General features: G+C 47.0%; 1 protein-coding gene across 10 annotated transcripts in view; it reads left to right on the forward strand.

Moving 5' to 3' along the window:
• wdpcp (WD repeat containing planar cell polarity effector) overlaps nucleotides 1–14,114 on the forward strand; it is a 236,262-nt gene extending 222,148 nt beyond the window's left edge. For 4 of the 10 annotated variants that reach the window (XM_045701792.1, XM_045701791.1, XM_045701790.1 and 1 more), the window contains one exon: nucleotides 11,608–14,114. In XM_045701792.1, the coding sequence (XP_045557748.1) occupies nucleotides 11,608–11,697 (90 nt within the window). In that variant the 3' untranslated portion in view covers nucleotides 11,698–14,114. Of the gene's footprint in view, nucleotides 1–1,636; nucleotides 1,729–2,761; nucleotides 3,278–3,970; nucleotides 5,307–11,607 lie in introns of those variants that run through there. The other 6 variants (XM_045701785.1, XM_045701786.1, XM_045701789.1 and 3 more) reach the window with 6 other exon arrangements.
• Nucleotides 14,115–15,704: the final 1,590 nt, after the last annotated feature.

The following is a 15,704-nucleotide window of genomic DNA, read 5'->3' on the forward strand; positions in this document are numbered from 1 at the left end:
ACAGATAAACAGACACCTAATACGAGGTCTAGCGATGTAGTTATCTAGCTAGCTACATATCTATCTAGCTAGCTACATATCAAATCACTGGCCAGTTTGTTTTGGCTTCTAATGACAGCTGGCTTACTATTTTTAGGAATCATATCACAGATAAAGAGGTGGCTACCTAATGAGATATGTAGCTAGTTATCTATCTTTCTAGCTAATAATTATATCGGTATCATACATTTTACTGGTGAAATAGCAATCCTGCTGCAGCACTCTCTTCTTAGCTAGCTAGCTACTACTCTTCTAGCTACAAATCCAATCAGACAATAGCCAGTTTGTTTTAGCTCAAGCTAATACCTAATGACAAATGCTCTTCAAATTGTCAATATGAGCATTGTATTTTGTACAGCTATCAAAGGAAACATGAACATGAAAAAGACAAGAGAAGAGATAAATCAACTAGCTAGCAACCTTGCCTCGTTTTGGCTGACTGTCTACTCGGCTTGTTATCAAAGGTTCATTTCAAAGATTAATTTTATCAATCAAAAAAAAAAAAATAATACATATTAGAATTACCAACAGAAAAACAGAAAAACGAATTGTATACGGTTTCTTACCTTAATGTTGTTGTCCTGATCTCAATAACAGAGCTGTCAAAGTTCTGAGAAACCCTTCAGGTCCAGATGAGGCGAAGCCTCCTGCTATAGAAACAGGCCCCTGCTCCTATGAGCCGTTCTGGGCGCTTAATACGAGCAGATACCTTGGCCATCCAGGATGGTTACTTACTACTGGTAGATACCTTGGCCATCCAGGATGGTTACTTACTACTGGCAGATACCTTGGCCATCCAGGATGGTTACTTACTACTGCCAGATACCTTGGCCATCCAGGATGGTTACTTACTACTGGTAGATACCTTGGCCATCCAGGATGGTTACTTACTACTGGTAGATACCTTGGCCATCCAGGATGGTTACTTACTACTGGCAGATACCTTGGCCATCCAGGATGGTTACTTACTACTGGTAGGTACCTTGGCCATCCAGGATGGTTACTTACTACTGGTAGATACCTTGGCCATCCAGGATGGTTACTTACTACTGCCAGATACCTTGGCCATCCAGGATGGTTACTTACTACTGGCAGATACCTTGGCCATCCAGGATGGTTACTTACTACTGGCAGATACCTTGGCCATCCAGGATGGTTACTTACTACTGGTAGATACCTTGGCCATCCAGGATGGTTACTTACTACTGGTAGATACCTTGGCCATCCAGGATGGTTACTTACTACTGGCAGATACCTTGGCCATCCAGGATGGTTACTTACTACTGGCAGATACCTTGGCCATCCAGGATGGTTACTTACTACTGGTAGATACCTTGGCCATCCAGGATGGCTACTTACTACTGGTAGATACCTTGGCCATCCAGGATGGTTACTTACTACTGGTAGATACCTTGGCCATCCAGGATGGTTACTTACTACTGGTAGATACCTTGGCCATCCAGGATGGCTACTTACTACTGGTAGATACCTTGGCCATCCAGGATGGTTACTTACTACTGGTAGATACCTTGGCCATCTGCTTGATCCAGTAGATCTCTGCACATTCTGACTGTCTCTCTTGTGATTGGTCAATCAGCAGAGCAGGACCAACCAACAGGAGCTGGCCACTGGAGGAGAGCAACACCGGGACCCTGAGCACTGATCAGGCATGACCATGGAGACAAACAGGTGTGTGTGTGTGTGTGTGTGTGTGTGTGTGTGTGTGTGTGTGTGTGTGTGTGTGTGTGTGTGTGTGTGTGTGTGTGTGTGTGTGTGTGTGTGTGTGTGTGTGTGTGTGTGTGTGTGTGTACACACACTACTTTTGACCAAGGCCCATAGGGAATCCCATAGGGCCCTGGTCAAAAGTAGTGCACTAGATAGGGAATAGGGCTCTGGTCTATAGTAGTGCACTAGATAGGGAATAGGGCTCTGGTCTATAGTAGTGCACTAGATAGGGAATAGGGCTCTGGTCTATAGTAGTGCACTAGATAGGGAATAGGGCTCTGGTGTATAGTAGTGCACTAGATAGGGAATAGGGCTCTGGTGTATAGTAGTGCACTAGATAGGGAATAGGGCTCTGGTCTATAGTAGTGCACTAGATAGGGAATAGGGCTCTGGTGTATAGTAGTGCACTAGATAGGGAATAGGGCTCTGGTGTATAGTAGTGCACTAGATAGGGAATAGGGAGATTAGTGGGAGATTGTCTCGGCACCAGCACCACTGAATCACACAGTCACTTAGTAATCCAGACTGTAGGCTATTGGAGGAAGAATTTGCATTGCTGTTTAAATATGTGTCTAGTTAACGTTGTTAGGGTTTTAATGTCAATCATAACCACTATTAACTCACGCTCAAGGCTGGGGAGGTCGCCCTGAGTGACAATGGTTTGGAGGGGAGGGGAGGGGAGAGGAGGGGAGAGTGAGAGTGAGTGTCTGTATGATTGAGGCCTACTGATAGTGTGTGTGCGTTGGTTGGTATCTATCTATATCTATCTATCTCATTTGGTAGAGCACGGAGCTTGTAACACCAGGGTAGTGGGTTTGATTCCTGGGTAGTGGGTTTGATTCCCGGGACCACCCATATATAATATGTATGCAGCTTGACTGTAAGTCTCTCTGGATGAAAGCGTCTGCTAAATGGCATATTATTATATTATGTTAAACATGCTTACCATAGGTGCAGCTCGCCTAAACCACGTGTTCCATCTTTGTCTCTCTTTCAGAAATGATCCTGTCTGACAGAGATGTTAGAGTAGGTCATGTTGATTTACTGATCCTGGTTGACAGAGATGTTAGAGTAAGTCATGTTGATTTACTGATCCTGGTTGACAGAGATGTTAGAGTAAGTCATGTTGATTTACTGATCCTGGTTGACAGAGATGTTAGAGTAAGTCATGTTGATTTACTGATCCTGGTTGACAGAGATGTTAGAGTAAGTCATGTTGATTTACTGATCCTGGTTGACAGAGATGTTAGAGTAGGTCATGTTGATTATTACGTCAAAGGTTGTACATGATTTTGATCAGGAAAATAATTAATGTAACTTTCCCCAAATTACAATGTTTTCTAGAAATACCTGTTACAAGTTACCCAGAGGGTCTTCTAACCAGGACTTATGGAAACCCTGGAAATGTACAGCATTAAGAAACCTATAGCTGAAGCACTGAATAGACGTAGTGTGAATGTGATCAGTTTGAGTAGACCTTCAAGTAAACCTGCCTCTTTCCCCCTCTTTCTTCCCCCCTCTTTCTTCCCCCTCTTTCTTTCCCCCTCTTTCTTTCCCCCTCTTTCTTCCCCCCTCTTTCTTTCCCCCTCTTTCTTTCCCCCTCTTTCTTCCCCCTCTTTCTTTCCCCCTCTTTCTTTACCCCTCTTTCCTCACCCTCTTTCTTTACCCCTCTTTCCTCACCCTCTTTCTTTCCCCCTCTTTCTTTACCCCTCTTTCCTCACCCTCTTTCTTTCCCCCTCTTTCTTTACCCCTCTTTCCTCACCCTCTTTCTTTACCCCTCTTTCTTTACCCCTCTTTCTTTACCCCTCTTTCCTCACCCTCTTTCTTTCCCCCTCTTTCCTCACCCTCTTTCTTTCCCCCTCTTTCCTCACCCTCTTTCTTTACCCCTCTTTCTTCCCCCTCTTTCTTTACCCCTCTTTCTTTACCCCTCTTTCTTTACCCCTCTTTCCTCACCCTCTTTCTTTCCCCCTCTTTCCTCACCCTCTTTCTTTCCCCCTCTTTCGTTACCCCTCTTTCCTTCACCCTCTTTCTTTCCCCCTCTTTCTTCCCCCTCTTTCTTTACCCCTCTTTCCTCCCCCTCTTTCTTTACCCCTCTTTCTTCCCCCTCTTTCTTTACCCCTCTTTCCTCCCCCTCTTTCTTTACCCCTCTTTCCTCCCCCTCTTTCTTTACCCCTCTTTCTTCCCCCTCTTTCTTTACCCATCTCAGGTGAACGAAGACTCAGGGAAGCTGAAAGTGGTTCATTTTGGTCTTTGACCTTTTCTTTCTCGACTGTAAACTCCATCTTTTTTAATGCATTATTTTAATCAAATATATTCTGTAAATATATCTGATAACTGATTTAGCTCTATCCTGAAATGTTGATGCGTGATTAGCCTAAGAATTATGAATTTAAGTCTAAGTCAAATGTGAATAATTATGCTAATGTCTTGCTAGTAGGTTTTATTTTAACAGAAGGTTGTATAGGATATTTATGCCTAGCCCTGTCCAGCCCCATCTGTTCTCTCACCCAGCCCTCCTGCTGAAAAATGGTGTTTTACATTTTCTGCCCATTTCATTGAATTGTACTTTAATCCCAGCCTTGTTTAAAACAGTGCAGTGAATTGGCTTTTTGTTTTTCATGATTGACCCTGGTCACCTTTTACAGTATCCTAATACAGAGCTGTAAACTAGCCTGTTGTATTGCTGTATTAAAGAGGTTTTGTATCTTGTGTTTATGGCTTTTAGGCCTGTCCCTTGTATTTGTTGCACACTATAATATGTCAAACCCACTTTCATTAGGCATGCTGAGGCAGTGAATGTTTGGTCTCTCTGTAGTTTATCAGATGATGTGGCCTACGGTATTGTACTGTGTACCGTGTAGGCTACTGTGTGTATGTGTCGAGATTACGGGCTGCCGACGTTTTTTATTCATGAACGGAAGCCAATAATATAACAAGCGATTTTTAAGCGGTGAACACGGGCAGCAGCCCTGTGCGCCGAACGGAGCAGCTCGAGCCCCTTTCCTGAACAGCAGCCATGGCCTTGTCACGAGCTGTCGACGCGCTGCGCTCGGGACTAATCTGACAGCACCGCGCAGACCCTAATCCGCCACTGTGTCCTAATCTATTTACTCTGCATTCTAAGAGGATTTACTTCTAAAATATATATACAACAACCAATCCGATGCTGGAAAGTATGGTGAAATGGACAGAAAAGACCAGTCAGTCAGGATGGGTTGGTTTCTGTGTTTTCTTTCTTTGTGTTGTTTTGTTTGGGTTCAAAAAATAATAATCATTGTATGTTTTTTCGGAGTCAATCGTTTTGGGAGAGAGATTGGTGAAAATAAATCCATTTCTGTCTGCTGATACAAGGCTAATACTTGTCTTATGTAAACAGAAAGGGTTGTGTTTTGGTGAGTGATACTCAGAGAGCAGCTGTTTGTATAAGTGATATGTCCTTGGTTTTATCTCCTGATATATGTCACTTTCAAACAACTACTGTAGCCTGATATCACATAATGCAATGACTTGACATCTTCAAATAAAACCTACAAAAACTGGAATACAAGTAATTGGGCTACATTTGATATCTGTTTTTATATGTCTACTGTAGGCCTTGAGGTGTAGGCTAGGACTACAAATAGTTAAATAATCTCAGATTACACCTAGTCCTGGGCTAAAACCCATTATAGAGAACCAAGTTTTTCAGTCCAGGACTCGGTTTAATCTGTCTGGGGAAACCATCCGCTCAAGTTTATTAATATATACACTATTTTGATGAAACCCACATAACAGATTTCTCTGCTGTTAGGAAATCTCTGTCACCTGAGAGCAGACAGGTCTAAGACCACAGCCTCCAGCACACACGTCTACGGTGTCAGCAGGTTTATCTGCTGCCCTTTGACTCAGCCTCTCTCTTTCCCCACTGTCATCCTCTCCATCTGTCCAATAAAATCAGAAAATATCGCAAATGTATATATTTATCTGACTGCGCGGTGCATTCGCGGAGATCTCTATTCACGGTACACGTGTCGGCTCAACCGGAAATTGCCTTTAAAAGCCTCATTGTCGACAACCCCTGGTCAGGTTGAATCCCGGCCTAAATCTGTGTCCAGGAAACTGCCCTTCAAGTGTAATAATAAATATATTGAGTAGGTCTTTAATAGACTCCCCACTCTGAAAGATACCAGCAACCTGAGGTGGCTGGAAGAGATGAGCCTATTAGGACAGTGCTATTACTATACTGGTGGGGTGTGGTGTAGTGTAGTAGAAGAGATGAGCCTATTAGGACAGTGCTATTACTATACTGGTGGGGCGTGGTGTAGTGTAGTAGAAGAGATGAGCCTATTAGGACAGTGCTATTACTATACTGGTGGGGCGGTGTGAATTGTAGTAGAAGAGATGAGCCTATTAGGACAGTGCTATTACTATACTGGTGGGGCGTGGTGTAGTGTAGTAGAAGAGATGAGCCTATTAGGACAGTGCTATTACTATACTGGTGGGGCGTGGTGTAGTGTAGTAGAAGAGATGAGCCTATTAGGACAGTGCTATTACTATACTGGTGGGGCGTGGTGTAGTGTAGTAGAAGAGATGAGCCTATTAGGACAGTGCTATTACTATACTGGTGGGGCGTGGTGTAGTGTAGTAGAAGAGATGAGCCTATTAGGACAGTGCTATTACTATACTGGTGGGGCGTGGTGTAGTGTAGTAGAAGAGATGAGCCTATTAGGACAGTGCTATTACTATATTGGTGTGGCGTGGTGTAGTGGGGGACGGCCTTGTTAGCGTTTGGAAATGAAGCTAGCCTCCAGCGTGCGTGTCTTACCCACCCATCATTATCCGTCATCATCCACGTTATCTTGCTTCTCCCATGTGCAACAGCTACTCTATGGGTTTAGTTTGACATTTTAATGTCACGTGCACAACTACAGTGAACTGTCTTTCTTACAAGCTCTAAACCCAACAATGTAGTAATCAATATCAATATAGTAATATTGTCTGTCTGTCTGTCTGTCTGTCTGTCTGTCTGTCTGTCTGTCTGTCTGTCTGTCTGTCTCTCTCTCTCTGTCTCTCCCTCTGTGTCTCTGTCTCTGTCCTCTGTCTCTGTCTGTCTCTGTCTGTCTCTCTGTCTGTCCCTCTGCCTCTCTCTGTATCTCTTGTCTGTTTCTCTGTCCCTCTGTCTCTCTCTGTCTGTCTCTGTGTCTCTGTCCGTCTGTCTGTCTCTCGTGTCTGTTTCTCTGTCCCTCTGTCTCTCTCTCTGGGATGTAGCCTAGCCTATAGCCTACTATATCAGATGTAATATTACTTAGTGACTGATTTGTTTGGTGTTGGGTACATTTTCCATCTCATTGCTTCCCCCAATCAACCCTTGTCAGATCAGTGATTACCTCAAAGAAGGAAAGAAGCCCTCCATGTGCAGTATTATAACTGGGCCATCCAAGTCAAACACCTTGAGGGGAGCCTAGTAGCCGGGGCCTTGAGGGGAGTCTGGGGGGTATTGAGGGGAGTCTGGGGGGTATTGAGGTGAGTCTGGGCCTTGCGGGGAGTCTAGGGGGTATTGAGGGGAGTCTGGGGGGTATTGAGGGGAGTCTGGGCCTTGAGGGGAGTCTGGGGGGTATTGAGGGGAGTCTGGGGGTATTGAGGGGAGTCTGGGGGGTATTGAGGGGAGTCTGGGCCTTGAGGGGAGTCTGGGGGGTATTGAGGGGAGTCTGGGGGTATTGAGGGGAGTCTGGGGGGTTTGAGGGGAGTCTGGGGGTATTGAGGGGAGTCTGGCCTTGAAGTCTGGGGGTATTGAGGGGAGTCTGGGGGGTATTGAGGGGAGTCTGGGGGGTATTGAGGGGAGTCTGGGCCTTGAGGGGAGTCTGGGGGTATTGAGGGGAGTCTGGGGGGTATTGAGGGGAGTCTGGGCCTTATTGAGGGGAGTCTGGGGGTATTGAGGGGAGTCTGGGGGTATTGAGGGGAGTCTGGAGGGTATTGAGGGGAGTCTGGGGGGTATTGAGGGGAGTCTGGGGGGTATTGAGGGGAGTCTGGGCCTTGAGGGGAGTCTGGGGGGTATTGAGGGGAGTCTGGGGGGTATTGAGGGGAGTCTGGGCCTTGAGGGGAGTTTGGGTCTTGAGGGAGTCTGGGGGGTATTGAGGGGAGTCTGGGTCTTGAGGGGAGTCTGGGGGTATTGAGGGGAGTCTGGGGGTATTGAGGGGAGTCTGGGGGGTATTGAGGGGAGTCTGGGTCTTGAGGGGAGTCTGGGGGGTATTGAGGGGAGTCTGGGTCTTGAGGGGAGTCTGCGGGGTATTGAGGGGAGTCTGGGTCTTGAGGGGAGTCTGTGTCTTGAGGGGAGTCTGGGGGGTATTGAGGGGAGTCTGGGAGGTATTGAGGGGAGTCTGGGCCTTGAGGGGAGTCTGGGGGGTATTGAGGGGAGTCTGGGGGTATTGAGGGGAGTCTGGGTCTTGAGGGGAGTCTGGGGGGTATTGAGGGGAGTCTGGGGGGTATTGAGGGGAGTCTGGGTCTTGAGGGGAGTCTGGGGGTATTGAGGGGAGTCTGGGGGGTATTGAGGGGAGTCTGGGGGTATTGAGGGGAGTCTGGGCCTTGAGGGGAGTCTGGGGGGTATTGAGGGGAGTCTGGGGGTATTGAGGGGAGTCTGGGTCTTGAGGGGAGTCTGGGGGGTATTGAGGGGAGTCTGGGGGGTATTGAGGGGAGTCTGGGCCTTATTGAGGGGAGTCTGGGGGTATTGAGGGGAGTCTGGGGGGTATTGAGGGGAGTCTGGAGGGTATTGAGGGGAGTCTGGGGGTATTGAGGGGAGTCTGGGGGGTATTGAGGGGAGTCTGGGCCTTGAGGGGAGTCTGGGGGTATTGAGGGGAGTCTGGGGGGTATTGAGGGGAGTCTGGGCCTTGAGGGGAGTTTGGGTCTTGAGGGAGTCTGGGGGGTATTGAGGGGAGTCTGGGTCTTGAGGGGAGTCTGGGGGTATTGAGGGGAGTCTGGGGGGTATTGAGGGGAGTCTGGGGGGTATTGAGGGGAGTCTGGGTCTTGAGGGGAGTCTGGGGGTATTGAGGGGAGTCTGGGTCTTGAGGGGAGTCTGGGGGGTATTGAGGGGAGTCTGGGTCTTGAGGGGAGTCTGGGGGTATTGAGGGGAGTCTGGGGGGTCTTGAGGGGAGTCTGGGGGTATTGAGGGGAGTCTGGGTCTTGAGGGGAGTCTGGGGGGTATTGAGGGGAGTCTGGGTCTTGAGGGGAGTCTGGGGGTATTGAGGGGAGTCTGGGGGGTATTGAGGGGAGTCTGGGGGGTATTGAGGGGAGTCTTGGTCTTGAGGGGAGTCTGGGGGGTATTGAGGGGAGTCTGGGGGGTATTGAGGGGAGTCTGGGGGTCTTGAGGGGAGTCTGGGCCTTATTGAGGGGAGTCTGGGGGGTATTGAGGGGAGTCTGTGGGGTATTGAGGGGAGTCTGGGCCTTGAGGGGAGTCTGGGAGGTATTGAGGGGAGTCTGGGGGGTATTGAGGGGAGTCTGGGGGGTATTGAGGGGAGTCTGGGCCTTGAGGGGAGTCTGGGTCTTGAGGGGAGTCTGGGGGCCTTATTGAGGGGAGTCTGGGGGTATTGAGGGGAGTCTGTGGGGTATTGAGGGGAGTCTGGGCCTTGAGGGGAGTCTGGGAGGTATTGAGGGGAGTCTGGGGGGTATTGAGGGGAGTCTGGGCCTTGAGGGGAGTCTGGGTCTTGAGGGGAGTCTGGGGGGTATTGAGGGGAGTCTGGGTCTTGAGGGGAGTCTGGGGGTATTGAGGGGAGTCTGGGGGGTATTGAGGGGAGTCTGGGGGTATTGAGTGGAGTCTGGGTCTTGAGGGGAGTCTGGGGGTATTGAGGGGAGTCTGGGTCTTGAGGGGAGTCTGCGGGGTATTGAGGGGAGTCTGGGTCTTGAGGGGAGTCTGGGTCGGGGGAGTCTGGGGGTATTGAGGGGAGTTTGGGAGGTATTGAGGGGAGTCTTGGTCTTGAGGGGAGTCTGGGGGGTATTGAGGGGAGTCTGGGTCTTGAGGGGAGTCTGGGGGGTCTTGAGGGGAGTCTGGGGGGTATTGAGGGGAGTCTGGGGGTATTGAGGGGAGTCTGGGTCTTGAGGGGAGTCTGTGGGGTATTGAGGAGAGTCTGGGGGTATTGAGGGGAGTCTGGGTCTTGAGGGGAGTCTGGGGGGTATTGAGGGGAGTCTGGGTCTTGAGGGGAGTCTGGGGGGTATTGAGGGGAGTCTGGGTCTTGAGGGGAGTCTGGGGGGTATTGAGGGGAGTCTGGGTCTTGAGGGGAGTCTGGGGTCTTGAGGGGAGTCTGGGGGGTATTGAGGGGAGTCTGGGTCTTGAGGGGAGTCTGGGGTCTTGAGGGGAGTCTGGGGGGTATTGAGGGGAGTCTGGGTCTTGAGGGGAGTCTGGGGGGTCTTGAGGGGAGTCTGGGGGTATTGAGGGGAGTCTGGGGGGTATTGAGGGGAGTCTGGGTCTTGAGGGGAGTCTGTGGGGTATTGAGGAGAGTCTGGGGGTATTGAGGGGAGTCTGGGTCTTGAGGGGAGTCTGGGGGGTATTGAGGGGAGTCTGGGTCTTGAGGGGAGTCTGGGGGGTATTGAGGGGAGTCTGGGTCTTGAGGGGAGTCTGGGGTCTTGAGGGGAGTCTGGGGGTATTGAGGGGAGTCTGGGTCTTGAGGGGAGTCTGGGGTCTTGAGGGGAGTCTGGGGGGTATTGAGGGGAGTCTGGGGTCTTGAGGGGAGTCTGGGGTCTTGAGGGGAGTCTGGGGGGTATTGAGGGGAGTCTAGGGTCTTGAGGGGAGTCTGGGTCTTGAGGGGAGTCTGGGTCTTGAGGGGAGTCTGGGGGGTATTGAGGGGAGTCTAGGAGTCTGGGGTCTTGAGGGGAGTCTGGGGTCTTGAGTGTGATGCAAGCAGCAGTCAGGGAGAGCCAGCTTGTGTTCCAAATGGCACCCTAGTCCCATAGGGCCCTGGTCAAAAGTAGTGCACTATATAGGGAATTTTGGACATAGACTTGGTGTGCACTCAGCTGGGCTTTACCAATCCAAACCTAGTAGGAATACTGTGAATGCACTCCCTGGGTTGTCATGGGGATGAGTAAGCTGCTTTCAGATAGGAAGGAAGCTCCTTTTTCTCTGGGGCTTGGAGGCTTTCTCTGGGGCTTGGAGGCTTTCTCTGGGGCTTGGAGGCTTCTCTGGGGCTTGGAGGCTTTCTCTGGGACTTGGAGGCTTTCTCTGGGGCTTGGAGGCTTTCTCTGGGACTTGGATAGACCTGACCATCACATAACAGGAGAAAAGCATTTCAACCTTTTATTGCAGTTTTGACGTGTAATACTAAAGAGGTCTTGTGTTGCTCACCACTGTTGAAAGTGTCCATTTATGATTAGTATCAAATCAGGTAAAAAATGTTGATGACATTCAAAAGTCAAACATTGTGAGTATTTTTCTAAATTACAAACTTCCTCGGAGGGGGAAAAGTCTCTTGCTGGCTTACTGTGGGTCTCGAAAACGCTGCCCTGCCACTTGTTAATTACCTCTCGCAACACCACCAATTATCAATTGGAATCTAAAACGTTTGATTCTTGTACCAGTCCCAGACATAATTGACGCATAAAACAAAACCAAAATACCTGCCGAACAAAACCCAAGGCTGGACAGGACAGCCTCGTATCACAAAGCACCATTGAAACTAGAGCCGTCACTCCTGACTACACCATGTCAGTACAGGGTCGTGTTCATTCGGCCCCAAACGGGGGAAAAACAGACAAGCAGGGAGGGACTACTTTGGACTTGTCCAATAAGAAATGTTAATAATCCGTTTGCGAAACGCTTTGCTACGTTGTGCACTAATGAACACGACCCCGTTAAACTCTGTTTAACCTCTTCCTCAGGTAAGTCTCCTCCCAGGCCCGGCCCCCTGCCGTCTCGCTCCTCAGACTGACCTATCAACACGTGAAGATGCTGAGGTCTGGCGACGCTAGACAGCCAATGAAAAACAAGGTTAGATGAGAAAAGGAGGAGGACTGTCCCAGCATGCAGGTTGTGCTATCGGTCCATCTCAGGGAAGGCCCACTGGATCTCTCTCTCATACACATATCTCCCACACACGCTCTCCCACACACGCTCTCCCACACTCACTGATACAAATCACATTCACGTATGCAAAAAAAATAAAAAAAGTTCAGCACAGTTCATTTCCTGGATAAGGTAGTTGGAAAAACGTCAACAGGTATTTGAGCCTATCTAGGGGATATATGCTTCCAATGGCACCCTATGCCCTATATAGTGCACTACTACTGTATATGGACCCTGGTTAAAAGTAGGGCATAGGATGCTGTTTGGAACACGGCCCAGGCTCACTCAGGCAGAAAGTAGCTAGGCCATAGGGTCAGTTCACACTGAGGGATACGGTGCCCTGGTGATCCAGGAGGGTGGAGGGAGCAAGAGATCTCTAACCCACATGGAATCTGTTCTTGACTCAATACAGCCCTATGATGTCATCCCCACAGACACCGTCTGAGGCTGTTGATCCCACTCATTAATATAAATGGTGTGACAGGGCGGGATTTAATGACTGACAGCGGTGGGACTTTGTTGCTCTCAGAGAGACAGTTTAGTTTTCTATATGACTCTGGCTGTCCTTTACAGACTATCAGAGAGACAGTTTAGTTTTCTATATGACTCTGGCTGTCCTTTACAGACTATCAGAGAGACAGTTTAGTTTTCTATATGACTCTGGCTGTCCTTTACAGACTATCAGAGAGACAGTTTAGTTTTCTATATGACTCTGGCTGTCCTTTACAGACTATCAGAGAGACAGTTTAGTTTTCTATATGACTCTGGCTGTCCTTTACAGACTATCATCAGAGAGACAGTTTAGTTTTCTATATGACTCTGGCTGTCCTTTACAGACTATCATCAGAGAGACAGTTTAGTTTTCTATATGACTCTGGTTGTCCTTTACAGACTATCATCTAGACAATTACATGTAGAAAAGCTGTTTTAAAACGAGCTTGGAGGGTTCTGACAACATGAAAAGGTCACTATGGAAGAATAAGGTTAAGTTTAAAGGAGTGATCTTAAAGATGACATACACTGTACACATTATAGGCCCGTAGATCATTAAAGTCCCTGGTGCTAACATGGCAGAGAGTCCTGATTGTGTCCACATTGTGTTCACATTTTCAGACAGCTGTAGACGATTAAAAGACTCATTGAGAACTGATTGTGATCAGATCTTCCAAGTATAAACTGACAAGATCAGGACGAAGGACGCATGTTAGTGGCAGCTATAAACGTGACTAGAGAGGATAGACAGCTAAGAGCTAGAGTTTATCTGTAATGCAAAAGAGCCACGTTAAAGCGCGATTGACACTTAAAGGCAATGTTCCCGCGTTAGCGGAGACTGCATTTACAGTAAACACTGCATATATTGGCTCAATCGGAAATTACCTTTACATTTCTAATGCAATCTGTAACACTTCAGCCATGCAGACTCAGTAGAGCCCCTTAAGGTCATTTTTCGATTGATACATGTTTAGCGTTTAGTGTGAATGCGGAAACATTGCCTTTAAGAGGGGCATAGCTGAAAATGGACAATGGGATTTAATCTAGCCCCAAGGTTTGACCTTTACACCTAAAAGGCCATGGCAAAAGAATGTGTGCTGTTCCATTGGCTGTGGCCTGCAAGTTCCTGCTCACCTCACTTAGCTTCCAACTGGTGTCGCTACATTGAGCTTTTAGTGGTAATATAATGATGAAGCAGAGAGAAAATACAGCAATTTAGGCTGCGTTTACACAGGTAGCCCGAATCTGATATTTTGCCACTAATTGGTCTTTTGACCAATCAGTTCAGATTTCTTTTGACAATAATAGGGCAAAAATATCAGAATTTGACTGCCTGTGTAAACACAGCTGAAATAATCCATTACAGAGCGTCTCTTTAAGGCTGCGTTTACACAGGCAGCCCAATATTATGCTCTTTTGACCAATCACAAGTCTTTTCACATCAGATCTTTTTTGAGCTGATCTGATTGGTCAAAAGATCAATTAGTGGGGGGAAAAGATCAGAATTGGGCTGCCTGTTTTCTGTATGAAATTGTACATGCTATTCTATCGCTGTATCGGAAGTGGAGGAACTAACATATGCTGCCATTGCCAACATGTGCAAAGCCAATTATCCTAGTCATATGTTACTGTATTTATTTTTATTATATAGCATGTATTTGTCTGAACGAAAAGGACTTTATTTTATTTCATGGGTGGATGTTTAAAACATAACGGATTCAAGCTAATCCAGTCCCTTATCCCTTGCGTGGTTAGTTTATACAGAACTAATGGACAACACAGGACAGATAGTGAGAGAGTATGGAACATGCGAGTTTAAACAGAACTAATGGACAACAGGACAATAGTTCAACTAATGGACAACAGGACAGATAGTGAGAGAGTATGGAATATGCGAGTTTATACAGAACTAATGGACAACAGGACAGATAGTGAGAGAGTATGGAATATGCGAGTTTATACAGAACTAATGGACAACAGGACAGATAGTGAGAGAGTATGGAACATGCGAGTTTAAACCGAATAGGGCAACACATTACATAATCTACTTTTTTCATAATTAGAGACATTTTATGAATTACTAAGTCCCAACAGTATTTTAAAAACGAAATGGTAGCCTTATGTTTCTTAATCGGCTAAATATAGGAGACATAGGCTACTATTTATTTAACGAAATTATAAAGTAAAAGACCATGAAATGGACCGTTCTGAAAAATGTTTTAAATCGAATGTTCCACCTGACCTATGCGTCAAACCAATTCCGTTGTGCCAAGTCCAATTTCTAATTCTCAAGTCCTGGTCGTGTTTGTTGGAAAGTGTTTCACGTAAGGGCACGAGGCTGCAGAATACTCGAATTCCTTTTTTTTTTAATACCCAAGATTGGTTGCAAATTTGACAGATTCTGCCTGCGTGTTTGTGTACACTCGCGGTGTCTCAGATGTCTCACAGCGCACGTGGGCATACTCCAACAAACAGTATAATGTTCTAGTTAGCGAGAGGCCGCGCATCTCAAATGGCACCCTATTCCATTTTTATTCTCCACTATGTAGGAAATATAGGTGCCATTTGTGACGCAAACCAGTGTGTTTATTTAGCTGGTACTGCATACTATTCATCATTAAAGGGGCATTCTGGGATTTGTTGATAGGTCCCTTAATCAACTTTCAGGTTTGTTGCAAATAGATGGCCTGTGCATTATGCCTGTATTCCTAGAAGATCCTGTGCCGCTAAAATGAAATAGTCCAATTCAATCTACTATAACTCCAAAGCCTACAACTAATAAAGAACGGTGCCTTGTCAATGATTGTTTTTGGTCTTAGCCTTCAGAGTTCAACAATGTTGGATCTTCCTCTGGCAGTATCATTATCCGCGTGGCCTTCGCACACCGTTAAAACATGCACGTCTTAACAACCTTGGCAAAACGCCGCCGATTTTCCCTTTTTTTTAAAAATGGTTTTATGCCTTCGAGCTGCCTCCCTCTCCGCTTTTTGACCCGCTAACCCGGCCCCACCTACGTAATTACCGCATCAGAGGCGGTGAAATTCTTCCAGGTTATTTTGGATAAACGCGACTCTCGGCGCTACACTGAAATACCGCGCGTTTGTAATTATATGCGCATTCAATTACTCCGTGATCAAAATGTGACAGACTCAATATTTAAAGCGTTTTAACGCTGCATGTCAAAAGAAAATACGTTTAATTTCCCTAAAGCAATAAATGATTTCAGCGTTTCAATTTGACCACAGGGATTAAATAAACAAACACTCTTAAATGTAATATGTCCTGTAGGCCTACACGATGTATTTTAACTTGTTTTAATTATGGGAGTCATTTGCATCAATTCACCCCGTTAGGCCTACACTTAGTCTAATTAACATTTCAACAAGCATATAAAACAAAGTGTGACTTGTTTACATGGAAA

The sequence above is a fragment of the Salmo salar genome, chromosome ssa18 (assembly GCF_905237065.1).
Source record: "Salmo salar chromosome ssa18, Ssal_v3.1, whole genome shotgun sequence".
Taxonomy (NCBI): Eukaryota; Metazoa; Chordata; class Actinopteri; order Salmoniformes; family Salmonidae; genus Salmo; species Salmo salar.